Source organism: Grampus griseus (assembly GCF_964374135.1).
Source record: "Grampus griseus genome assembly, chromosome: 2".
In the NCBI taxonomy this organism is placed as follows: domain Eukaryota; kingdom Metazoa; phylum Chordata; class Mammalia; order Artiodactyla; family Delphinidae; genus Grampus; species Grampus griseus.
Genome location: NC_139018.1, coordinates 76312989 through 76340425, shown reverse-complemented (window position 1 = coordinate 76340425; position 27437 = coordinate 76312989). Strand labels below are relative to the sequence as shown.

The window sequence follows — 27437 nt, the reverse complement described above, 5'->3', positions numbered from 1 at the left end:
GACTATGGTCTTGTGTGTGAGATTTTTTCCCCCTCCTATCCTCTTTTAATTCTCCTGTAGTTTATAAACATGCACGCACTTTAATATCCTCATAAACTCTGGCTCAAGACTAAAGCTCATCAGATCAATGACCATGACACAAAAAACTTTGTCTCATTTGCTCCAGAGAGAATGATTCCTCTCAAGACAATTCTCATACCCCTTCCTTCTCCCTTTAAATATTTAGGAGCAAATTGGAGGACAGAGATGTATAAAGACATTAACTGCTAAAGAAGGAAAGTGTGTGTGTGTGTGTGTGTGTGTGTGTGTGTGTGCGCGTGTGTGTGTATGTGAGAAAGGACTGAGCTGAAAGCATTTGAATTGTAGCAGACATATATTATGTATATTTAAAATGTACAACTTCATTTGGTATACATATACATTTTGAGATAATCACTATAATCAAGCTACCAAACATATCTATCATTTCACATGGTGACCCTTACGTGTGTGTGTATGATGAGAATCCGTAGGATTTACCCTGTTAGCACATTTTAAGTATGCAGTACTGTATTGCCACCTGTTAAAAAACCTAGGGGTTCAAAAGAGGCCTCCCCAAGATGTGCTACTTTGGCATGTGGATTATTTTGAGCTAATGGCAGTGGAGACCCTGTTAACTCAAGAGAAACTACTGCCCCTCACTTAAGTTCCTAGAAGAATTTAAACTGGGGATTTTTCCCAGAAAAAGAGTTATTAGCAGACATAAAATGGATCGCTTTCTTAGCTTGCCACTTCACACGTGAGTCCTAGGAGTGTCTCCCTCCTGCCTCTATATTCCTTGAGTCACTACTTGATTTAGGTCTTCAGTAGATAACACTAAGTTGCTGGGAAGGGCTCAAGATGTATGGGCACATGATGGCCATCTTATCTTTTCTTAGAGTCACCTCTCAAATCCTCCATACCCAGGTGCCCAGAATTCTTGCCTTTTTACCCCCGCTCTTCACCCAAAGAACTAGAGTAGTTGGATTTACAGCGTCCTCTGAGACGATCCCCGTCTAGACTATCAGCACATGATTCCCCATTATTCAAGGAATACTTGACATGAGCTAGGGTTTACAGTGCACCAGAGTTTCTGTAAATACCAACACGTCCGCATCTAATCCTGATGACATATTTCCCATTCCAAGAGAAGAAACAGGATGGCATTGCTACGAACATGCTTTGAAGACAAGTTCTGGATATAAACTAAGCATTCTGACTATAGGACAGGAAAAAGAATTTTCCCTCTATCCTTCTAGGTTCTGAGACCTGGATGAGATCCCCCTGTAATAAGAGATAGATTAACAAGAAAAAATGTTGACCTAAAACAAACAGACTGCCAGTTATTTCTCCAGCAAAAAATAGGTTTATTTGGGATCAGCAAAGAATTGCAATTTGAGGTCTACAACCATGGTGAGCCACATGCAAGTCTCCAGCAAAAATGGAGAGAATTTTATAGAGGAGAAAAGGAAGTTGGGAGGGCTATAGTAAACAGAGCATGGCTTTTTGTTGGCTGAGTTGTGACAGTCTCTTAATTTCTGAGCCAGGAAAGAAGAGGAAATCTCTCTTCTTCCTGTTGGCTCTGCTATCCTCATAGAGCATGAGAGCTCCCCCTTCTGGTCTCCTGACTCTATTTAATTGAGATTTCTATTTATTATTATTATTATTTTTACAAAAAACAAACAGAAGCTTAACAAAATGTATATTTCCTGTAGGCTTGGGAGATACCCAAGAAAGCTGACTAAAACTCCCCCAGTGGCCCAAGCTGATACCTCAAATACCATTTTCAGCTAAAGACAAAAGAGGATGTTGGGGATAGTATTACCGGAAGGAAGGAAATTCACCAAAGTTGAAAGGAGCAAATGGTGGTAAACAAATATTTGTTGAGCCTTGTAGAGACAGTGGGACAGAGAGAAATTTTAACAAACAGACTTTGCTAGGTTCCTCCCTGTCTACACACCTAGTTCATATTATACTATAATTATCCATGGTGTAACTGTCTTCCTGGAACAAGTCCCCTACCTACATTCTGTCGACTGAAAAAAATGCACAACCTAAAAGATGAGAATTATGTTTTATTTGGTGGACTTACTGAGGACCTAAGCTTGGGAGACAGCCTCTCAGATAGCCTTGAGGGGCTGTTTTGAAGAGGTTAGGGAGGAGCCAGGATATATAGGAGTTTTTCAAAAAAAAAACCCAACAGGTAGTTGGAACATCAAAAGATTACTGTTAATTAAAGAAAAACCAGGCATCTTAAGTTTAATGAATTTAGCACTTTTCTATGTATAAGAAGATGCAAGAGTCTGGGCTCATTGAAATCTTTCCTTTGAGATGCACCTTGACTATCTAGGGCCAGTATCCTGTTTATCTCCATCCTGAATTCCCCTCAGGGGGCACCGTTGCGGCTGGCTGCAGTGGTTGCTGGCTTGATGGTTTCAATATCCTTTGTTTACTGAAATGGCAGATGGTATTCTTTGTTCATAATTCTTTTAGGTAGTTAGAGGGGAGGTCAATGGTTCTTCCTGAGTCTTGTATGCCGTGATTGTTTTCAGCTCAAAATAATCCACATGCCGAAGTGACACATTTTGGGGAGGCAAATGTTGCTCCCCTCAGAGGCATATTTTGGGGTGGCATATTCCGCTACCCTTTATGGCATTCTGATAACAACGTGGCACAGTGAGAAATTCAACCAAGGAGGGTTAGCTAGGAACAGCCCTTGAAGAAATATGTTCATAGGAAACACATTCAAGGATCTCACTTTATCCGCAAACTGTGCCTTTGACTAGATACTTTTCACCTCTCAATGGAAGTCCCACTGTTTACAACTCCAGATGTGGTTTTCCTCACTGAAGTTCCCATGGAACATAGCCATCCAGGGAATTTCCCCTAGAAGTTGGTTGGGAAATGAGTTTAGGAGCCAGATGTCTGGTTGTCTCCTGATAACTCTAGATAACCCCTCTCTGGTGTTACCCAAGGCCTTGCAATTCCTTTATGCCCACAAGTCAGTCTTCGGGGTTTGACACCTTTGCTCCAGGCTATTCTCACAGTGAACCCAAGGATTCTAGATGAGAAGCTATAGGAACTGGTTCTCTTAGTGAGGCTGTCCTTCACCCCCACCCCACTGCCAATCAGTTGGAACACTGTACCTCCCACTGCTATTCCTTCCTTCCTTCACTACTGCAGACTTCTTGGCTCTAAGAAAAGGGGAAAGACGCAGACTCTCTGCTCTTTAGATCCATAAACTGATCCCTACTACAGCCAGTGACAGGAGTGTTGGATCTGAATAGGGTGAGTTACGTTTAGAAGGGTTGGTGCTGAGGATGCTTAGAGGGAAAGGCCCAGGAACACTGTAAGGGGCTTGATTGGACTTCTAGATGGTGGAATTAAGAATAGTGACCCGGGCTTCCCTGGTGGCGCAGTGGTTGAGAGTCCGCCTGCCGATGCAGGGGACACGGGTTCGTGCCCCGGTCCGGGAAGATCCCACATGCCGCGAAGCGGCTGGGCACGTGAGCCATGGCCGCTGAGCCTGCGCATCCGGAGCCTGTGCTCCGCAACAGGAGAGGCCCGCGTACCACACACACACAAAAAAGAATAGACAGTGACTCAACTTGTAAGAACCAAAGACCTGGACTCAACTCAGCGTTAATCTCACTGAAACAGTTCTTGGAGCCTCTCTCCACTCTTCCATCCCTCCCCACTTCTTCTCCAATCTTCCCGAGCATAATACCATTGTCCCTTAGTATCCATGGGGGGCATTGGTCCAGGACCCCCCCATGCCCAGGATACCAAAATCCAAGCTTGCTCAAGTCCCTTATATAAAATGGTGTACGTAGTATTTGCATCTAACATACGCGCATGCTCCTATATGCTTTGATCATCTCTACATTACTTATAATACCTAATACAATGTAAATAACTGTAAATACAATGTAAATGCTATGTAAATAGTTGGCAGCACACAGCAAATTCAAGTTTTACTTTTTAGAACTTTCTGGATTTTTTTTTTGAGGGGGGACTATTTTTAATCCATGGTGTGGTTGGTTGAATTCCTGGGTGCAGAACAAATAGATACAGAGGGCCAACTGTACATTGAAGCAGCTTGAATCCTGGTCTTCTCTTCATCCTATTTAGGCCTTTTGAGCCAGGGGTAGGGTGCCACAAATGAGAACGTGCCTACCCCTTGCGCTCTGTTTGATGGAGTACTTGACATTCTCAGATACGCTCTCAGTACACGTATCTCATTAGCCTCTTACAGGTTTGTGAGGGAGTTATTATTAAGCCCATCTGAGGACATCACACTCAGAGAGTTGAGAATCGGGTTAGAAATTCCACAGGGCCGGGTATACTCCTCATGGTAAATGACGACAGAGAGCTAGTTTAAAGGGAAGACTTTTTCAAGCAACTCTCTGCTCTAATTTTGACCAGAGTAGCTGTTGTGAGGGCAGTTTCAATTTTGGTACTTGATTGATTAGAACAATATTTCAAAACTGGAGTTCCTTTATGATGACCTTCTTAACAATAGATCAAGATCGTTTATAATGATGATAATTAGGGAAGTGGCCTCTGAGAAGGGATGTGGGTAGTCACAAGTGATAACATGTTTCACACAGGCTTTGGGGAAGTGTCTTAAAGAAGTCAAGATCCTGGTAAGCACCATCTTGCAGAGTCAGCGTAGCTGCAGCCTCAGATTTCAAGGAACCAAAGCCTTCCTGCTTCAAAAATATCTCCCAAGTTTCTATTCATCTTCTGTATCCCCTTAAGAGGCAACAACACTTTCCACCTCACAGACATAGAGCTTAAAATACCATTTTCTTTAGGACACATGCTCTTTTGAGAATTGATCTGGGGACTCCCTTGTGGTCCAGTGGGTAGGACTCCGAGCTCCCAATGCAGGGGGCTCAGGTTTGACTCCTGGTCGGGGAACTATATCCCACATGCATGCTGCAACTAAGAAGTCCGCATGCTGCAACTAAGAAGTCCGCATGCTGCAACTAAAAGATCCCGCATGCAGCGACTAAGACCCGGTGCAGCCAAAATAAATAAATAAATATTAAAAAAAAAAAAAAAAGAATCGATCTGGACTGCAAAACAGCTAGCTAGAGGGTGATTGGTTCCTCAGTTCAGGTGGAAGAGATGGCAGACAGGAGGTACTTGGAATTCTCAAAATGAACTTCATCAGTTTTTTACAACTTTGTGCTTATCTCACTCAGGCTGTAACATATTTTCAGTTCTTATAAACTTTATTATCTAATGAGAGTTATCACCTTCTAGCCTGGGAACCAAATGATAAAATTTGGTTGAAGGGCCTACGTTGGCAGAAAGGAATTTTAAGGTAGAGCTCAGCAGTGCTTCCTCTCTCTTCCCTGTACCCCCACAGGTGGCCCTGGGGACTGAGATGGCATCCTCTCTAAAGGTCCTAGGCCCTCTCTTGGCTCTGCTGTTCCCTCTATGTGGGCTCCTTGTACACAGCCAGAACGTTTCCTGGAGGGAATTCGTGAAACAGCACCACCCTAGCACAAACTGGGAATTCAGCAAGTACAAGTGCAGTGATCTGATGAGGGAAAGAGGTGTTTCAAAAGACGAGAACTATCACATCTTCGTCTATACCGTATGGCACAAGATTGAGCATATATGCATCAGGAACTGGAGAGATCACTACAGAAATGTATATATGTGGGCCCCATATCCCTTCAAAACACTCAAGTGCTACCAGAAGAATAGCAAAAACAACTACAAAGATTACAAGAGCTACAGCTACATTGAATTCCATTGTGGCACGAATGGGTTTGTTGATGGCATAGAGGACATGCAGTTGTTAGAGGATATCAGCAACTAGAAAGTTGACCCACACCCACAGGTTTTAGCGTTCAGTGCTTCCCAAGTGGTGGTCCCTCCCTGCACCAAGAGCCCTTGCATTTATTTGCCAATGTTTTGCAACTACTGAGAGTTATGTTTCACGTGGTTTCTTACTATCGTAACTTTGCCTATGTTGTTTCTCTGCCTGGAACACCCTTCTGTCCTTATTTACCTGATTTACTTCTACATTTTTGAAAAGATTCAGCTCATATGGAATCTCTTTTTGACTAACCCAGGAATTTTCCTGACATTGACTCTCCTTATAACTTTGCAAGTGGAATGATCTTCCCATCCCTAAATAAATTTTATCATTCCAATGTGTGAAATTTATTTATGTGTCGTGTGATTAGCACGGGTGTTATAACTGTGAGTTATATAGCTTACGCTTGAATGTGATTTGTGCTGTATGTAGGTTTAAAGTGTATTATATGTGTGTGTCTAATATGTGTAATAGACTTGTGTGTATGATGAAAGTATAACTGTTTATGTGCTAAGCTGGGGAAAAGTTGTGACCTAGGCATTGATTTTGGGGATATGCTGAGTTCCCATACCCACCCAGATTGATGGGTGTGGCCAGAGCTGATTAGGTACAAAATATGTAGCATGTTCCTGGCACGTAGCAGGTGCTCAGTCAACACTGATTTTCTTCCTTTCTATCCTTTGACTTGGTATTTTAATTTTGACTTTGACAAAACAAACATGACGAGTGCCCATCAATTGTCTCCTCTCCCTGGATTTCTTTAAGAATGTCTGTAAGGAGGCTATTGCATTTTAGATGAGTTACGGTAGTATGTATGTTTCCTGATGAATAATACATTAAGTAGAAGATATGAACACAAATGAGTTTATCTGATAAAAACCGTTTTCACTTGGCAGAGATATAGGGTAGGGCTAGAGGACTTTAAAATGAAACTATCATCAAGAGTGGGGCTTAGGGACTTCCCTGGGCACAGTGGTTAGGAATCTGCCTGCCAATGCAGGACACACGGGTTCGATTCCTGGTCCGGGAAGATCCCACATGCCGCGGAGCCACTAAGCCCATGAGCCACAACTACTGAAGCCCGTGCCCTCTAGGGCCTGCATGCCACAACTACTGAGCCCGCGAGCTGCAACTACTGAAGCCCACGCGCCTAGAGCCCGTGCTCTGCAACAAGAGAAGCGACCGCAATGAGAAGCCCGCGCAGCGCAGTGAAGGGTAGCCTCCGCTCGCCACCACAACTAGAGAAAGCCTGCGCACAGCAACGAAGACCCAACGCAGCCAAAAATTAAAAAAAAAAAAAAAGAGTGGGGCTTAAGACTTGCATTTTGTTGGAGGAAAGAGGAAGTAGATTGGAGAAGGAAATGTTGAAACACAAGTAAGTAAGGTCCACAGAAATTCTGTTTGCTAAATGAGAGATAGAGATACAGAGTAAGAGAAATGTTCGCTTCGTATAATTTTGCCTGGGGCAGGTATGCGAAGGAGAGATACTGAACATTAAAGGACCCTGTGTTCTTCAGCCTCCTGCATCACTGAATGACTCAAGCCTTGAAACAATTAGAACAAAGACCAGGGTATAAACATTTTAAATTAGATGACACTTTAAATTAAGCTGCACACTATAAGGGAGCAGAATTTTCCACCCTAAAATATGTCTCTTTGGTATAAGGATTATTTTAGCCTGGTTATTTTTTAAGAATCAGCAGATATGAGAGGAGCTCTGAAAACCAAATAGAAGTCACTCTTTTGTAAGAGACATTTACAGGTAAAAGAGAAATCTCCATTTGTAAGGGTGTCTTCCTGCTGTACCAGGAAGCGGTGGGGGGGTGGGGGACGGGACTCATTCTCTAGAAACTCTTAGTGGTGGACAAGACAATGATAAGTCTGCAAAACAACATTATCTTCGGGCTTCCCTGGTGGTGCAGTAGTTGAGGGTTCGCCTGCCGATGCAGGGGATGTGGGTTCGTGCCCCGGTCCGAGAAGATCCCACATGCCGCGAAGCAGCTGGGACCGTGAGCCATGCTTGCTGGGCCTGGGCGTCCGGAGCCTGCGCTGCACAACGGGAGAGGCCCGCGTACCGCAACAACATTATCCTTGTTTCCTGTGTTTTCCTGGTCATCTCCCATAGATTTCCCTCCCCAACATCTCCTTTTGTCTTTAGCCGAAGGTGATATTTAAGGTGATGGCCCCAGCCATTTTGGCAAGTTACTCAGTTTACCTGGGTCTCCGCCATGTATTACACGTGTTATTAAACTTTTGTTTGTTTTCTCCTGTCAGTGTGTCTTATATCATTGAATTATGAGATGAGCCAAATATCCTAGAAGGGAAAAAAGGAAAAAAATTCCTCCCCAACAACACCTTCCTGGAACTCGGGCCTCAACGAGTAGCCAGTGAATCTAGATTGGTCATCGTGCTCCAAGCGTAGCTCCTCAGCTTTGCCATTTTTTCAGTGTACTTGGGAATGAGCAGATACCTGGGAGATGATGACCTATACCAACCAAATTCACAAGAGATTAGTGTTAAACAGCAGTTCTGTAAGCAGATAGGGTAGGGGGTCCCTGGAGAAAGAGAACCAGGAAGGGTTTTCTTGACATAAGAGAAGCCATTTTAGCCTAAGCCATTTTGCGGTCTAAGCCTGGCCACAGGATCTTAAGGGAAGTAAGGGAATGCAGGAACAAAGGAAAAGCAGTCAAGAAACAATAGTTCAGCAATGAAACAGAATCTTAGTTCCTCCTCAAGGAACATACATTACAATCTGATAAAGTCTTTGCGTTCTGTAGGAACTAAGGCCCCCACCCAGGTGGAGGACAGAATGATGCTGTTGACGTTCCTGACTTCAGTCAGCTAAAGCTTGGACTCTGTCAACCTTTCCCCAGTTCTATGCTGAATTCTCCTCTGCTCAAGCCCCTTCATGAATATGCATATACCCTTAGCTTAAAACTTCCCCCGTTTTGCTGTTCCAGGGAGACTGTTTTGGGAAAGATTCCCAGTGTTCTCCTTACCTGCTGCAAGTAATCATAAATCCTTCCTTCTCCTGCTCTTTGGCTTGGTTGTATCTTTTGGCTCGACATCCACCAAGAGACAAACTCAGTTTTTGGGTAATAGTTCTTCATCAACGATCATTTGACATGTGGGGAAATACTGATTGTTTTTCTCACTTGATAAATGCTGCTTCAGAATGTACTGGCATATTCTGGTCTCCTAGAGTCATATTTTAGGGTTGTCTCTTCAGCTCTCCTACAGTAAGTTTTCACGAATACCTCATTTTAAAAAACTCTTTAAAATTTGCTTTTAGGGACTTCCCTGGTGGCGCAGTGGTTAAGAATCTGCCTGCCAATTCAGGGGACACAGGTTCAAGCCCTGCTCTGGGAAGATCCCACACGCCGTGGAGCAACTAAGTCCATATGCCACAACTACTGAGCCTGCCCTCTAGAGCCCGCGAGCCACAACTACTGAGCCCACGTGCCACAACTACTGAAGCCCGCGCACCTAGAGCCCGTGTTCTGCAACAAGAGAAGCCACCGCAATGAGAAGCCCGTGCACCACAACAAAGAGTAGCCCCGCTTGCTGCAACTAGAGAAAGCTGCACGCAGCAATGAAGACCCAATGCAACCAAAAATAAATAAATTAAAATTAAAATTTAAAAAATTGCTTTTATTAAAAGGTTATAAGATGATGGTTCAAAACAGTATAGGAGGAAAATGAATTTAAGCACAATTCGTTATAAAAAATTAATAAACAGAAACCTTAATCAACTAGAGTTGGAAGACCAGAAGGAGGAGCTCTCACACCCTGTGACCATAGCTGAAGCAAACTGGAAGAAGAAAGAGTTGTCTTCTTTCCTGGCAAGGACTCAGCCAATGAAAAGCTATGCACTCTTTGTTTACTACAGCCCTCCCAATTTTCTTCTCCTCTCTGTTAAAGCAGTCTCTTTCCCTTGCTGTGCAGGGACTTGCACATGGCTTGCCATGGTTGCAGACGCCAAATTACAATTCTCTGCTGATCCTGAATAAACCTGTCTTTGCTGGAGAAATAGCTGGCAGTCTATTTGTTTCAGGTCTACATAGGATAATAGCCTTGTGTTGTTGCTTAGACGTTCTCACATCCACTTCCCCTGTTTGGAAAGAGGCATATTCATTTCCCTTAAGGAACTATCTTTCCCCTTTTTGTGTGCACATTGGTGGGGCTGTCCTTTAAGTTTCCCAATCTCCTCTACTGAGCCAAACAATAGTAATGAGACCCAAGGTAGGCTAACTGAACTGTCTCTTATAGGAGACCAGAATGTACCTTTTCAACATAGGATTATTTTGAGAAACAGTAGATAAAGGAGAAACTTTGAAAACAGAGTATAAATTACCCTTATGTAAGGGAAATTTACAATTACCAAGGAAATCTCTATTTGTAAGCATGTTTCCCTCTCTGTACAGGAAGAAAAAGATGACTCTAAATCACAAGAAACTCATCAATGGAGAAGCCACAGACTTAAATCTGCATAACAAACCCTATCCTTGTTTACTGTACTTTTCCTGGTCACCTTCCCATAATTTGCCTCCTCCACACTCTTCCTTCTTTGTTTTAGCTGAAGATGGAAAGTAAACCCAAGTTCTAGCCACCTCCTTGAGTTACTCATCCTTGAGCTTCTCCCATGTATATGTGGTATATTCATGCTAATAAACTTCTGTTTGTTTTTCTCTTGTTAATCTGTCTTTTGTTATAGAGGCCCTAGCTGAGAACTGAGAAGGAAAAAAGGAAAAGATGATATTTTTTTTCATTCTCTACACTGTCCTCAGAGCCTAAATCTCAAGTAGTGATGCAAGGATTTTTAAAAAATTTGAAGTGGATTCATGCCCATTTGGCACAGCTCTGCAGCTCACCCAAGCTTCTTGGGTTCCAGCTATTTCCAAAGACTGATCCTTCTGCTATATTTTTTCATATTGTAATCTCTCCCAGATTTTTCCAATAAATCCCCACCCTATTCCCACTACTACTGAAACAGGAGGGAAGCAGACAGGGCACAACCTCTAAAAGAATGACATAGCCCTTGAGGATATGACATAAACTGGTTAGAACCAACTAGATCCAAGAGAGTGGAAGATTTGACTTCCAGTGGACCTTGAGCCTCATTATACACTCACTGTAATACATTAGCATCTAAATGACACACCTACAGGTGCCATGACTGTTCCAAGGCTAACCATAAAATGTCAAAAAGTGGGTGGTGGTCCAGTTCCTAGAAATCTCCACCTCTTCCCCAAAATGGTTGGCATAATCCTCCCACTCATTAGCCTGTGAAATTTCCCAGCCCATAAAAACTAACCACCCCATATCTGGGGGCCTCTTGCCCTCTTCTGAGATGGCCCACACTCTGTCTGTGGAGTGTGTTTCTCCCAAGGCTGTTCTCGCCTTTTGAGACAGACCACGTTGTGTCTCTGGAATGTGTATCTCTCTAAATAGATCCACTTCTTACCCATCTCTTTTTTTTCTCACTGAATTCTTTCTGCCTTGAGTCATAAAGAACCTGAGCTTCATTAAGTCCTGAGACCAAGTGTGTGATCTCAACTAAAAGACAGTGGGTTCATGGGACTTCCCTCGTGGTCCAGTGGGGAAGACTTCATCTGTGTTCCCAATGCAGGGGGCCCGGGTTCAATCCCTGGTCGAGGACCTAGATCCTCCATGCATGCTGCAACTAAGAGTCTGCATGCCATGACAAAGATCCTACATGCCACAACTAAGACCCAGGGCAGCCAAAATAAATAAATAAAATTTTTTTTTTAAAAAAAGGCAGTGGGTTCAAGTCCCAACCTGGGTTGTGCAGTTTCACTATCACTTAAAAATTGCCCTCTCAAATTAGCTCAAATTTGTGTTGCTTGCAAACAAAATAAACCTAAAGGATAAACTCTATCTGCAACCTTTGTGATCCTCATCATGCCTTCTGCCATGCATACTAGTGCTTATCCTACAGGAAATACTCACTTTCTTTAGCCCAGCGTGTTGTCAAACCCAAGTTGTTGTGCCTGATACACTGTGATGTCAAACAACCTGAAACATCAAAGTTTGGAGCAGAGAAAGGTTTATTGCAGGGCCAAGCAAGGAGAAAGGGATGGCTCATGCTCAAAAGACCTGAAATCTCTGATGGTTTTCAGGGAGGAATTTTTAAAGGCAAAATTTGGGGTGAGGGCTGCAGGGTGTGGGACTTTCTTCTGATTGGTTGGTGGTGAGGCAACAGGGTGGTGCTCCAGAACTTGTGCTCAGCTTGAAGCTACCATCCTCCACCTGGGTGGGAGCCTTAGTTCCTGTACAAGAATTCAAAGATACGTTGTTATGTATATCCCTTGAGGAGGAAGTAGCACTCAGGAGGACCTTATCTCAGAATCAAGCCTAAGACCAGTCTTAAGAACTTGGACATTGGGTGAAAATCAATGTCAGTCAAGAAAAATGGTTCTCTACAAAGAATGGGTAACAGAATCACTGTGGAGTTAATCAAATATAGATATGCAAAGACGTCCATCCCCAAGATTCTGATTCAGTAGGCCTAGGATCTTGGCATTTTAAAACTTTTCACAGGCAATTCTGATGTGAGGCCAGGGTTAGGAGACCCCTGCTTAAGGACGTGGGTAACTCGGTATTGTTTTCCTCTGTAGTGGGTTTGGTGTACAATCAAGTTGTGGAACTGCAGAGAGAAGGAGGACTGTTCTAATACATAGGATGTAGAATAAGATATATGAGCACTAGGCAAAAAGACTTATTTTTTTACTCCTTTTTTATTAATTTTTATTGGAGTATTGTTGCTTTACAATGTTGTGAACAGACATCTTAAAAATTTTTTTTTCTTTAAGTGATGGACTTATTTGTTCAGAGCAATTTTAGATTTACAGAAAAATTGAGTAGAAAGTACAAAGAGCTCCCATATGCCTCTCTTCCCTCCCTCCTCTCCTAACCACACTGTTCACAATTTTCTTATTATTAATATCTTATTTTACTGTGGTACTTTTGTTATATTTGATGAACCAGTATTAATAAAGTCCACAATTTACACTAGGATTCGTTCTTCATGTTGTACACGTTTTGACAAGTGCATAATGTCATTGTATGGGAAGAACGTTTTCCTCAACACTCTTAGGGTCTCTGGCTGGGTCTGAAAATTCAACTGACAAAGACAGATCAATAGGAGAAAAGCATACAAATTTTATTAAATATTTACATGTACATGGGAGCATTCACAAGAGAATGAAAAATCCAAATACGTGAAAAGAGCAGGAAGCTTTTGTACCTTTTAGCCCAAGAAACAAGATATTTGTAAAGAATTGGAGACAAGACAAGACAAAGGGGTTTGGTGTATGGTTAGTAAATGGTGAAGAAGTAACTAGAAAGATAAGGGTTAGTTTCAAGATTCTTTCGCAGATTCCTCTGGTGCCCTCTCTGGGAGGTTGAGGGTCTATCTCCAGTAAAAAGAGAATTTATTTTCTGGCTTTGGACAAAAAGCGGGGAGCTTTTTCTGCACTTCATGATTCTTAATTGCCTTCAGTGCAAAATAATTTTTATGTCAAAGAGCCATTTTTGGGGGGTTACATATTCTGATTTCCTTCAGCATGAACATGGAATATCTCTCCATTTATTTAGATCTTCTTTTGATTTATTTCATCAGAGTTTTATAGTTTTCCTCATATTGATCTTGTACATATTTTATGAGATTTATACCTAAGTATTTCATTTTTATTTGGTGCTAATATAAATGTTAGTTTCTTTTTTTTTTTAATTTCAAATTCCAGTTGTTCATTGCTGGTATATAAGAAAGCAATTTTCGTATATTAACCTTGTATCTTGCAACTTTGCTATAAAAAGAAATACTTTTTATCCTAAAGATTATTGGAGCCATTAAAAGTACTGGGCAAGAGTGTTTCACTGTTATATTTATGCTCAAGAAATACTAATCTGGAAGTATTAATATGTAGAATGGATTGGAAGGAAAAGAGACTAGAGGCAGGGAGTCCATGTAGGAAACTTTTATGTGAGTCCTCTATGAGACAATAAGGTTCTGAATAAGGATATTGCAGCACCAATGGAAAGGCAAGAACAGATTTAAGAGGCAAATACCCTAAATGTGCCCTTCTTCATATGTATGGGTCTCTTCACACAGTTTCCTCTTTGGGCTGCCCTTACCATCTTCTTCACCTAATTTCTAATTAATCTTCAAAACTCAGTGCCGGTGTTGTGCCCTCCAAAAATACCTCCTCTCTACTGTATCCACACAGTTACCTGTAGTTTCCTTGATCACAGCTGTAAGTGCTATTTATATTTGTTAATATATTGTGCATTGGTCCATTTACCTGACTGTCTCTTTCATTAGATCACAAGCTCCCGAATCAGAGTAGCCCAGTATCTGGCCCAATAAACATACACATAAAGGAATAATTCATTCAAGTCTATGTTTGAAGCTCACATACCAAGTACATGGCAGTTATTATATCAGATTTTCATGTGTATTTTCTCCTAAGGAAATGAAACCATAAAACTTCAAAAAACTGAAGCTTCAAGTCAGGGAGGAAGCACCAACTCATATCAGGAAGTGATCAGTTCCTCAAAACTGTGTTTTGAGTCTCACTGTTTCTTTAAGTAAGCTTTCTCTCCCTGCATTTACAGTGTTATTGACACTCATTAAACAGCAAGTTTGAAAGTCTAAGAGTCTCATCCACACTGTCAACAAGTTCATCTTCCAAGCCCCAGTCTTCTCTTTCCTAGGGCTCAGGACCCTTCCCCTGTCACACGCAGGCAGCCTTGCACACCTGGGAGAAGAACAACAGACGAAAGCTCTGAGCCTGGGACTAACTACTGCTGTTGTTCTCAGCGGGAGCCCCAGCGCGGAGACCTGGTAAGAGCAGAAGCCCCCAGGGCTGGGGAGAGTGGCCAGTGAAGATGGCTGGGAGATCCAGGTCAGATAGATGGAGGGTAAATATTTCAGGAGGGAAGAGACAAGGTTTCTGACATGAGGACCATCAAACGCATGAGTGCAGGACAAAGAGAAGAACGAGATCTACCAGTCAGAGAAAAGATCGTCTTACCTCAAATTCCTCCTCACTGGGCTTTAGTTTCTTTAGAATTGTGAGACTCGAGTGAGAAAGAAGATGGTTAAAAACAAACAAACAAAAAAGAGCTATGAAATCTTAAAAGGCAGAATAAAAATCTAAATGGTTATGAGTGATAATTTTGCTCTTATTGTTTTTGCTACTACCATTATTTTCTCTCTCCTTACACAGAAAAGATGGGGCCAGGTCTTCTGGGATGCTTTCCTCTCCTATTGCTGCTGGGACTATGGTGGTCAGTGTGTCCACTTTGTGCTTTGCCTAAGCATCTCACCAAGGCTCGCTGGTTTGAAATTCAGCATATACAGCCAAGGCTTCTCCAGTGCAACAAGGCAATGAGCAGTGTCAATAATTATACTCAGCACTGTAAGCCTCAAAACACCTTTCTGCATAACTCCTTCCAGGACGTGGCTGCTGTCTGTGATTTGCCCCACATCGTCTGTAAGAATGGGCGGCACAACTGCCACCAGAGTCCAAAGCCTGTTAACCTGACTCAGTGCAGTCTCACTGCGGGGAAGTATCCTGACTGCCGCTACCGAGATGGCACCCAATACAAGCTCTTCATTGTTGCCTGTGACCCCCCTCAGAAGAGCGACCCTCCTTATCCTTTGGTTCCTGTACACTTAGACAAGGTTGTTTAAAGTTTCCATCATTTTCCCTCTCACTTGGCACAAATTCTCTTACAATCTCTTCTGATTTTTCTTTTCTTTTGTTGATTTTCCTGGTTCCCATAGAAGGAAAAAGGAGGGTATTGGAAAAATTAGAGTGATGAGGATAGACCAGAGTTGGGACAAAAAATATGTAGGATTCTTTTCTGCTTTGGAGCTCTAGGTTTTGAAGGAAGATAGTAGGGAAGAGGGCAAAGGAGGGTCCAGGTCTCCATATTTTCAGCCTTAGAACTTCGGCCAACTTTTGTTGTATTGTGTTCACAGAAATAAAACCATGTTCTGCTGCATTCTAATGAGTGTGTGTATAAGTGTGTTTGGAAGCGTGTTCCCTTTCACATCATTGCCAGCCTGGAGCTATCTAGGCCTGCATTTACCAGCATTCCAAGGAGAACGATTTTGGCCCTAGGCAACCTTTGAAGTTATTTGGCAACCTGGGGCCTCTGCCACTCCCTCACCCCTGTGTCTCTGGGACTTTGGAGCAAGAAAGTTCTCCATCCCTTCAAACTCTGCTCATGGCTTTACATATTTCCCTTGAAACCATTGTCTATGGTTGTTTGGAGGTGGCACTGATACTCAATGTTGATGGTATTTTCACAGATTCTAACGCTGGTAACTGAGGCATCCTAGATCTTAACTATTTGCCTCTATAATTAATCAGATAATGTTTTAAATATAAATAGTAGTAGGGATAATAATCCACTGTAGCCTTAGAGTCAATTCTCCTTTTGTCTATTGGAATGGACAAAGAGAAAGCATAGATCAAGGGGGGTAAAAAAAAAGCACTGGGACACTAAAAACATTCTTGCCCTACTCAGATAGTGAAATATCACAGAAACATTGGGGCTTTGGAACAGGTATCTGATTTAGAGATGGAAGGACTGGGATTAAGAATTTAGGTCCTATGTGTAGGGGAGGAAAAATAATTTTTCATAAACCCTTCTAGGTTTTTGGCTGAGATACCCCCTGTAATAAAAAGATAGATCAACAGGAAAAAAACAATTTTAGTTACATATGTACATATGGGAGTGCTACAAAGATATGAGACTCAAAAGACACAGGAAGCCCTGAGGAGCTTCAGGGTCCATGTTTATAATGGCATCCTGGGGCCAAGCCTGGTGCCAGGAGGATTAGCTCTGGCTTAGAGATGCCAAAGTTCCCAGGGAAAATGAGCTAAGTAGACAATTCAATACATATCTCTTACTCACAGGGTGTGGAAATAGAATTTGAGTATCAGGTTAGAGGACACTGTACTTTTTTTTTTTTTTTTTTTTGCTGTATGCGGGCCTCTCACTGCTGTGGCCTCTCCCGTTGCGGAGCACAGGCTCCGGATGCGCAGGCTCAGCGGCCATGGCTCACGGGCCCAGCCGCTCCGCGGCATGTGGGATCTTCCCGGACCGGGGCACGAACGCGTGTCCCCTGCATCGGCAGGCGGACTCTCAACCACTGCGCCACCAGGGAAGTCCGACACTGTACTTTTAAAAAACTTTATATTGACTAGAGGATGTGGAGCCAGTAAAATATTATGCCCCTCTTACTGCTTTACTTACTGCCTTAGATGGATACTTTAACTAGTTCCATTGGGGTAAAAAAGTATACAATCGAAAACTGTTTCATTGATAAATTCAATACTGTGAATATTCTTTAAGTCACCTTTTTAATTTATAACGGTTTGTGTTTTTCCTTTTTTTTTTCCTTTTTCTCTCTTTTATTATTCTTATCTTTCTTTTCCGTTTGTGTTTTTCTGTTTGGCTTTTTTGGGTTTTTTGGAAGATGCCATACTATCTAGACAGGGCTAATAGAAGCAGAAAACGTGACGTCCACGTATGAGGCAAGCCTACAGAGGAAAACCCACATATGGGGTGGCAAAAGCAAGGCCAAACAGCCTCACAGGAAGGGGGAAGCGTACGCTCATGAGGAGGGGAATTCTTCTGGAGCTCTTCACACTTTTTTTTTTTAGTTGCAGTGATCGGGGGCTACTCTTCGTTGCAGTGTGCCGGCTTCTCATTTCAGTGGCTTCTCTTGTTGTGGAGAAAGGGCTCTAGGTGGGTGGGCTTCAGTAGTTGTGGCTCACAGGCTATAGAGCCCAGGCTCAGTAGTTGTGGCACACTGGATTAGTTGCTCTGCAGTATGTGGGATCTTCCCGGACCAGGGCTCGAACCCATGTCCCTGCGTTGGCAGCCGGATTCTTAACCACTGCACCACGAGGGAAGTCCCTCTTCACACTTCTTGATGGATTTTATTTTATTTATTTACTTATTTTGACTGCACCACACAGCATGTGGGATCTCAGTTCCCTGATCAAACACTTACCCCCTGCATTGGAAACACAGAGTCTTAACCACTGGGGAAGTAACTTGATGGATTTTATAAAGTCCTTCCCTTGCCCTCTCTCATGGGCTAATTTCATTTTTAACGTGATGAATTACTTTTCAAAAATTAAACAATGTAGTTACTTCCCTGATGGCGCAGTGGCTAGGACTTTGCTCTCCCAATGCAGGCGGCCTGGGTTCGATCCCTGGTCAGGGAACTAGATCCCATGTGCATTCCGCAACTAAGAGTTTGCATGCCACAACTAAGGAGCCAGCTTGCTGAAACTAAGGAGCCCTGGAGCTGTAACTAAGGAGCACTGGAACCACAACTAAGGAGTCCGCCTACTACAACTAAGACCTGGTGCAACCAAATAAATAAATATTTTTTAAAGAATTAAACAACATAGATAAATACAAACCAATATATAGCACACAAAATAAATATTGTTTTTCGTTTACTCACTATCTAAAAAATATATATATACATAAAAACATTGGCGTCCATTTTATTCCTCTCTCCATTCCCATTCCTCTTAACTTTTCTCAGGTGAAATTATAAATTTAAAGTGTTTCCAGTCCTATTTTTATACTTATATTTCATGTATAATATCTTCATAAACAAAACATAGGGTTTCCATGTGCAATTTAAAAAGAAATTTATATAAATGCTATCATATAGTACAAATCATTCTGCAACTTGCTTTTTTTGTTCACTCAACAATGTTTTTAAGACTCATCGATGTTAAAATGTATCTTTGTTGTTCTTTTATTTTTACTGGTGTATTGTTTGTTCCTTTGTATTAATAAACCATCATTTATTTACCAGTCGTCTATTGTTGAATATTTGGGATATTCCCAAATTTCCACCCTAATAAGCAGCATTGCAATGATATCTTTGTACATTTCTCTGTACAAAGAAACTTGTCAACTTACAGAAAGACACTCAGCATAAGAATTGCGAGTTTAAGTTGTATCCATGGTCTTACTGAGGACTAGAACTTTTTATGTTTGGGAAGGTGCAAGAATCAGGGGTCTTTGAAATTATTCTTGAGATACACGTCTAACTATCTAGGAACTTGTTTTTCCAAAGCACAGAGTACCTCATCCTGTTTTTCATTCTCAGTTCCCTGCAGGGTGCCCTGTCAGTGGTGGACTGCAGTGGGTTGCGACTTAATCCTTGTATAACTGGGTAACGAGAGATGTTCTTTGTTCTTCTTTGTTCACAAACTGACTGTAGCAGATTGTATTTTTCAGAGATGTCCATATCAACATATCCCATTCTACATGCTCTTCTTATAGTGTGATATTGACTCTTCTCTATCAGAAGGGTCTATGTTCCCTTTCCTTGAGTATGGGTTAGTCTTAGAAACTCCCTTCTAATGAATAGAATGGGATGAAAGTCACACTGTATGACTTCCAAAGCCAGGTCATAAAAGGTGATACAGCTTCTGCCTGGCTTTCCCTCTCTCTTGTAGGACACCCACACTTGGACCCAATCATCATGCTGTGAGGAAGATGGTGCCACGTGGAGAGGCCTTGTATAGATATTCCAGCCAACAGGCCCAGCTAAGGTATCAGCCAACATCAACCATTCAACATGTGGGTGAATGAGCCTTCGGATGATTCCAGCTCCCAACCTCTGAGTCTTCCAGCTGCAGCCTCAGACATTGGAACAGAAACAAGCTGTCCCCACTGTGTCCTATCTGAACTTTTGACCCACTGGGAGCATAATAAATTATTGTTTTGTGCCACCAAGTTTGGGGGTAATTTGTTAGACAGATAGACTAACTGAAGCATTGATTGTATAATATTGCCAGAAACTATGGTATGTGAGTTTTTGCATCTCAATGTCCTGTCTCTGGCAAAACATGAGAGTATCATGCTCCTGCATTTTTGGCAACCTGATGAGTATGAAATAGGACAACATTGTCATGTAGGCAAAAAAAAAGATGCTATTTGCATCTTTAGATCCTTGGTTCCTAGTACAATGCCTGACACTAGTGGGTTTCTTTTTATTTTATTTTATTTATTTATTTATGGCTGTGTTGGGTCTTCGTTCCTGCGTGCAGGCTTTCTCTTGTGGCGAGCGGGGGCTACTCTTCGCAGCAGTGGGTGGGTTTCTCATTGTGGTGGCTTCTTTTGTTGCAGAGCACGGCTTCTAGGTGTGCGGGCTTCAGTAGTTGTGGCACGCGGACTCAGTACTTGTGGCTTGTGGGCTTAGTTACTCTGTGGCATGTGGGATCTTACCAGACCAGGGCTTGAACACAGTTCCCCTGCATTGGCAGGCAGATTCTTAACCATTGCATCACCAGGGAAGTCCCAGACACTCGTGGGTTTCTTTTTATTTTTTTTTTTAATCTTTTATTTATTTATTTATTTATGGCTGCGTTGGGTCTTTGTTGCTGCATGTGAGCTTTCTCTAGTTGGGGCGAGCCCCTACTCCTCTTCGTTGTGGTGCATGGGCTTCTCATTGCGGTGGCTTCTCTTGTTGCAGAGCATGGGCTCTAGGGCACACGGGCTTCAGTAGTTGTGGCACAAGAGCTCAGTAGTTCTGGCTCTCGGGCTCTAGAGTAAGGCAGTTGATGAAAGTTGACTACAGTCTGTGGATTAGATAACTGTATAGTTTCAATGCAAATTTCCTGATTTTGATAAGTATACTTATTTTAAACCCTTGTAAAAAGAATGTTCTTAGGAAATGCATAGTGAAGTATTTAGGAAAAAGGGCAACATGTCCATAACTTACTCTCACACATTCAGAAAAAAATTTATGTATCTGTACATAAATATGTGACTAATAAAGCAAATAGGAAAAATGTTAATGTTTAGAGAATATAGACAAATGATATACAGGAATTCTTTGTATCATTTTTGAAACTGTTCTGTATATCTGAAATTATTTCAAAATGAAAAGTTTAAAAATACTTTCAGGGGTTTCCTTGGTGGTGCAGTGGTTGGGAGTCCGCCTGCCAATGCAGGGGACGCGGGTTCGGGCCCCGGTCCGGGAGGATCCCACGTGCCACGGAGCAGCTGAGCCCATGCACCACGGCTGCTGAGCCTGCGCTCTAGAGCCCATGAGCCACAACTGCTGAGCCCGCGTGCCTGGAGCCCGTGCTCCGCAGCGGGAGAGGCCACCGCGGTGAGAAATGCGCGCACCGCAACGAAGACCCAAGACAGACAATAAATAAATAAATTTAAAAAAAAATTCAGCACGGTCATTTACTACTTGTGCAAATTACCTATCGTTGCAGACAATCAGTTGCCTCATTTACTAAGAAGATATTTTACCTACTCACGTTCATTTATAGAATCTACCAAACTCTACTGTGTCGGGCACCCTGCGAATCACCAGCCACAGAAAGATGAAAAAGACCGGATCACTGGTAGCTTTCAGCTGAGTGGGAAAAACAACCAAGAAAACTGGAATGTTTAACGAAGAGTGACTAGTGTTCGTTCTCAGGGTGGTTTCAAGACCTGAATGACCTAATATAGATTTAAACATACATATAAAAGGGGCTTAATGAAACTCCTGGTACCTCATCCAAGTAGTTCCATCTCCCCTTTGGATGATTACAAGCTTCAAGGAAAGTACTTTTAGTTCTCTAAAAAAGACATCCTCAGATAGCCCCCTTTCTAGCCAGCTCCCAACTTCCTGTCTTTCCCCCTGGGACGGTGATGGCAGCCCTGGTGTCTCTCTGTGTTCAAATTTCCTCTTCTTATAAGGACACCAGTCAGACTGCATTAGGGCCCACCTAAGGCCTCATTTTAACTTAATCACTTCTTTAAAGGCCTTAGCTTCAAATACATTCTGACTTACATCTTACATTTCTGAGAAGTTAAAGTTTGAACATATAAATTTTGGGAGAACACAATTCAGCTTATAACAGTGATTATAAAGAGAAGTTTCATAAGAGCCCCAAGGCCCTAAGCGATGGTGGGAGGCATCCCTACATTTAGGTCTTTAACTGTAGTTTGGCAACTTTTCCGAGGAGAGGATACAATAAGAATAAGAGCTGTTCCCTGCTCTTATGACAACGGTTATTTGGGGCCTACCAGTGGTTGTGGGGATTTCACAGACAGCAGCTTGTAAGGAAAGGTACTGAGGAAAGAACTGATGTTTTTTTATATCTCCCATTGTCCTCGTTGACTGAAGGAATTGCGAGAGTACATGGAGGCTGGAAAAGCAGTAAGTACTGGGCGTCACACTACTGAGCTTAAGTGAAATAGCAAGGCTTGCCATAGAGGGGGCCCACACCATTCCCAAAAGCCCAAGAGAAGAAGGTGGAATGCTGGGAATGCAGAGCTACATTTCCTGTGAGAAAAAAACCAAAAAGAAAAACAGATTTTCCTCCTACTCCTAAGTGACCTGATTAGTTATAACCTTCCAGGTAGTCAACAGAACCATCTATGCCAACCCTTCTGATCTTGTTTTCTCATCCCTTTCTACCTCTAAGTCTCATCCATACTTACTTCCTGACACCGTATTTGTAATCCCTCTGTCTTACTTCTATACTCCTGTGCCTTCTTCATTGCCTGTTCTGTCCCAACCTCAAGGCTCCCACCTACGCAGGGTCTGACTGAGAACAGATCCTGTTGGTGGTTCCAGGACTTAGAAGCATATCATAGGTCTCTCCACCAATACAGAGCTTCCTCTGCGGAAAAGAGAGGGCAGAGGGAGGAAGGTTTAGGGTTTTGAAGTTAGGGGGCTTTTGTTTTTGTTTGTTGTTGCACGTGGATGTTCAATCACAATTTGTTGAAAAGCTTATCCTTTCTTCCTAGAATTGCTTTGCACTTTTGTCAAAAATCATTTGACAGTATTTGTGTGGGTATGCTCTGGGCTCTCTATGCAGCTCCGTTGATCTATGTGTCTATTCTTCCACCAATGCACACAAAAATATGTACACAGATGTTTAAAGCAGCTACCTTCATAATCACCTGGAATGGAAACAATGCAAACGTCCTTCAACAGGTGAATGGATAAATAAACCATGGAACATCCACGCACTAAAATGCTACTCAACAATAAAAAGGAACGAACCACTGATCCACACAACTTGAATAAATTTCATAGGCATTATAGTGAGTAAAAGAAGCCAGTCTTGGAAGGTTACGTACTGTGCAATCCTATTTGTATGATATTTTGAAAAGACAAAACTATAGTGACAGAGACTAGATCAGTGGTTGGCAGGTGTTGGGGTGAGGGGAGTGTATGACTATAAAGAGATAGCACAAGGGGATTTGGGGGGTGGTGGAACTGTTCTGTGTCCTGGTAGTGTGCAATTCATTTACACAAGTTAAAAATTCATAGACTTGTATACCAAAAAGATCAATTTTCCCATATGATATTTTTTAAAAAAGAAAAAAATAAAAACAGAAAAAGAAGGAAAATGTGGAAGCAAGGCATAAAAGCACACACTCTGGGAGTCAGCAGACCTGGTTTTCATCATTCCATACTTGGCTTCATGCCTCAGTTTCTCTTTTTAAAAAATATTTATTTATTTATTTTATTATTTATTTTGGTTCCACCGGGTCTTAGTTGCAGCATGCAGGCTTTTAGTTGCGGCATGTGGGATCTAGTTCCCTGACCAGGGATCAAACCCCGGTCCCCTGCATTGGAAGCATAGACTCTTACCCACTGGACCACCAGGGAAGTCCCTCTTTGTTTTTAAGGTGAAAGTTTTAGAGCCAGATTACAAAAGACCTTCCCTGCCCTGATGTTCCTTAATTCCACAGATCTACAAACATGATCACATTCATATTAGGCGTGGGCACACACACTCATGGTCCCATGCAAACAGATTTTGTCTCTATGTTACAACAGCCCAAGCTCTCCTTATCCCAGAGCCTTTCCCTTAAATAATTGTCTGGCAGTATTTATGGGAGAGGAAGGGGGAGCTTGAGGGAGGTGGCGAAGAGAAGCTGCCGAACATGTTGGCCTGAAGCAGGGCCAGCTCCCAGCCTCTATGAGGAATGTTTCCAAGAAACTCAGGAAATTCCTGGTCCCACTCCCGCATTCTCTTGTTGTTGCCTTGATCTCGCCGCCACATGACTCTCTCCCGTCTGCGGATCTGAGCCAAGCTAAAAACCTCCATGGGCTCTCAGGTCCCAGGAAGCCTAACAACGCCTAGCAGAGCCTAGCTGCCAGCCTTGACTCTCAGAGGCTGCCTAAAGTTGCCTGAGAGGAAACTCTGCCCTAGAAGCATGTTTGAAGTCCACTGGGATGACCTAGACCTCTGAACATGGCTTTGCACTGAGAAGAGCTCTGAACCAAACCAGATCTCAATGATGTGACTCTTCTAGAGATGCCTACCCACAAAGAGCCAGAAACTGCATGCCAGGGCTCAGCACTCACTGCTAGACATGGATGTTCAGCTAGAAAGTCCTAAGCGCTTCCCTGGTGGTCCAGTGGTTAAGACTCTCCACTTCCACTGGAGGGGGCACGGGTTCAATCCCTGGTCGGGGAACTAACTGACACACACACACACACACACACACACACACACACACACAAAAGATAGGGAGTAGAAGGCCCTAAGCATAAGGGGACTTTGAGATAACCAAACCCAAGCTTGGGTTTTACAGATTAGACAACTGTGGCCCAGAGAGGGCTACAGAGTGCCTTAGGGGCACAGCACAGGGAGATGATAGTAGGGCAAGGACTACATTAGGTGCCCTGGCCCAATTATCCATCCAGCTGCAGACTGAGGGAAGGTGGAAAAGGAAGGAAACTGACCCTGAATACAGGCCCTGCTCAGACTTGTAGCGAGAAGAAACCAGAGGATGACATACAGTAGTGATGAACTTTAAAGTACAGTCACCACACTGGCTAGTAAAACAGGCCTACTGAGACTCTGTCCATCCAGATGAACAACTCCTTCTCTATTGTTAAGTAAGAAGACAATAAGGGAATGGGAAGGGAGATAAGCGTCGGAGGGAGGAAGCTGAGATGAAACCATCCCACCTACACTTGCTGCAAGCCACAAAGAAACCTAAAGTATATGGGAATTTACTGAATGATTTGCAGAGGTGTTTGAGATTAGTCCCCTAGAAAGTGGCTCCTGGGAGACAGTTTTGAGACGCTTCCAGGTATGCCGCGGTTTAGTCTTCAGGAGGTAACACTTTCATTCTGAAACTTCTCTGCAGGACCTCCATCATGCATCATGAATCATGCACATGGAGGGCCGCCCCACATTCGTGATCAATTTCCCAAACCAATATTGAGGCGCCTTCTGCCACGGGCAGGTAGATTCAAAGCCCTTTAGTGCTCCCACTTACTCTGTGAGGGCTGAATCAGTCTCAGGAGGCAAGAGTGGCGATTGGGAGCAGCCTTTCATTTTCCAGTTAGACAGAAAGCACAAAGTGCAAATGAGGCAGCACTTGGAAAGAAAGAACCTGACGCGATGGCCCTTTACTCTGTTCATTGAAGGTATGGGTGACCGATCTGTTTCAGGCTGGAAGACTATTGGCTGCTGGAATTGAAGGGGAATTTACCAGAGAGAGACAGGAGAAAATCAGCATGTCAGAAGAGGCAGAAGACACTCTGATTTTGTCGGTACAGGTAAAATTGCAGGAGTAAGGTGGACGCTAGGATGCATTTACCTGTCCACCGAGAATGCAGAATTCCTGAAGCTTGTTTGGTTTGAAGACTCTTCTGAAAATTAACATTATCCTTCTTAGAAGAATCACTGGATATGGTCATTTCTGTCTTTAAGCAGGTACCCATCTTCACATGTTAGCACCTCAATTTTAATATGAATCTGCCTGGGTCAGTCTCCTAGAAGAGGTTAATACTCCTTTATTTGTGGGATAGCAATAGTCGCCCCACAGAACAGAGACCTCTGATTTGTCTCCCGACGACTGATGTTTCTCTCCTTGACTCTGCCTGATGGCTCTAGGACAAGACTTGATCTTCCCCTGCCCAGAGTCCTCCTATTCAGGGCACTCTCTGCCCCACCTCACCCCCGTTTCCCTGGTTGTGCAGGTCTGCACCCGGACCATCCGCTAGCACCTATCACTTTATTCCCCGGGTGGTCCCATGGCCAGGAAGGTGCATGGAACCAGTAGCCAGAGCTGGTGATTGTGCAGAATAGATGCAGCAAAGCTCCAAGTGAGTGTTCAAAAAAGATCTCCTAAAGTGTTCTCTTAGCACTAGCAGGAGGGAAAATGAGGAGCTTTGGGTTTGGAAACAAGAGTGAGATGAACTTAAGAAAAATTCTATCTAAAGAAAACAGAACTAGAAACTTAAAGTTTCCCTTTATTCCCTCCTCCATCCTCACTGTTTGTAAGGAGTGAGATCCCCACTACCAACAAAATAGCTGGCCACCCCTCTGACCCAAAGGCCTTCTTCCTCTTACAGAGGCCCCAGAGCTAAGCACTCACTTTACCTAAAAAACACACAACCACTTCCAACATTTATAAAGGTAGTACACAAAGACAATGACAGAACTGGTCAAACTGGTTGGCAGTAGGACCTTTCTCTAGTTCTATGACCTTGTCTAGAGCTTGATGCAGGTGTAAACAGGGGGTCATATGAAATGATTAAGTGATGACAGAAGCCATGTTTAGGCTTTTCAATGGATGTAAGAAAGGGTTGCCAAGGAGTGAGCAGACTCATAGGCCAAGTGCCCCGGGAACCTGTGAGAGCCCCCAGCAAGCGGAGGCCGAGAAAGCCGTCACTCCACAGCACTCGGTGAAGGAGGGAGACTGGGGAGTTTCCTTCTTGAGGAAACTCCAACAGCAGAGAGAGCAATGACAGGGAAGCCAGGAGACCCAAGGTCTAGTCTCAGTCGGACACTAACGAGCCGTGAGCAGGTGGCTTAACCTTTCCGAGATTCAGGTTGCCCCTCTGTAAAAGGCGGGGGTTACATTAGGTCAGGGATGGCCAGTGGGTGGCACACACACCCTCACCTCTCTCGAGCCTTCGGTAGAGGCCACTGTTCCATCACTTCACCGTTTAGGTATTTTTCTACAGCATTCTAGGCAGGCACTTCCAATTAGAGTTGGTCCACAAGCTGAAATCTACTCATCCTCCCCCCACTTGACGATCGCTGAAGTCCTTCCTAGCTCCTGAATGGAGGGTTCCAACTTTGTGAGGAAGAGAGAGCCAGCTTTCTGATTGAGCAATAGCTCCCTCAAGGAAAGGAAGATGGAAATCTAGGGTCATAATTTCATGCACTTCTCCTCCCCGCCTGAGGCCGAGCAGGGTCTTCCCAGGGTCACGCTGTCCTTCCTTCTGTGCCAGAGAGTTTTGTATCTGAGCTTCACCCTCTGTCAGCTCACCCAGCATGACACTGTCCCAGACCGTAGCTCCTTTTTATCTAAAAGAGCCCACACTTGAAAACTGTATTGGGCATCAAGGAACCTACAAAGAGAGGACTTATCTCAGGTCAGTGAAAATCAAAAGTCAGAAGAGGTGGCATCTGAGGATTCCATTCACCACTCACCAAAGCTAACCAGACTCACGGTTCTCTCCCCTGTCAGGAGAGCGAGCACACAAACAGCGCCTGGATGGGGACGGCATCAGGAATTCAAA

At 43.2% G+C, this 27437-nt stretch overlaps 1 protein-coding gene across 1 annotated transcript; it reads left to right on the top strand.

Moving 5' to 3' along the window:
• The first annotated feature begins 14510 nt into the window (after positions 1 to 14510).
• Positions 14511 to 15866, top strand: RNASE6 (ribonuclease A family member 6). The gene is made up of 2 exons (XM_082648748.1): positions 14511 to 14720; positions 15106 to 15866. The coding sequence occupies exon 2, from the start codon at positions 15111 to 15113 to the stop codon at positions 15570 to 15572; it is 462 nt and encodes a 153-aa protein (XP_082504874.1). The 5' UTR covers positions 14511 to 14720; positions 15106 to 15110; the 3' UTR covers positions 15573 to 15866.
• The last annotated feature ends 11571 nt before the right edge of the window (positions 15867 to 27437 follow it).

Coding starts and splice junctions, on each gene's coding strand:
- RNASE6 (XM_082648748.1), top strand. CDS start 15,111: ATGGGGCCAGGTCTTCTGGGATGCTTTCCTCTCCTATTGCTGCTGGGA.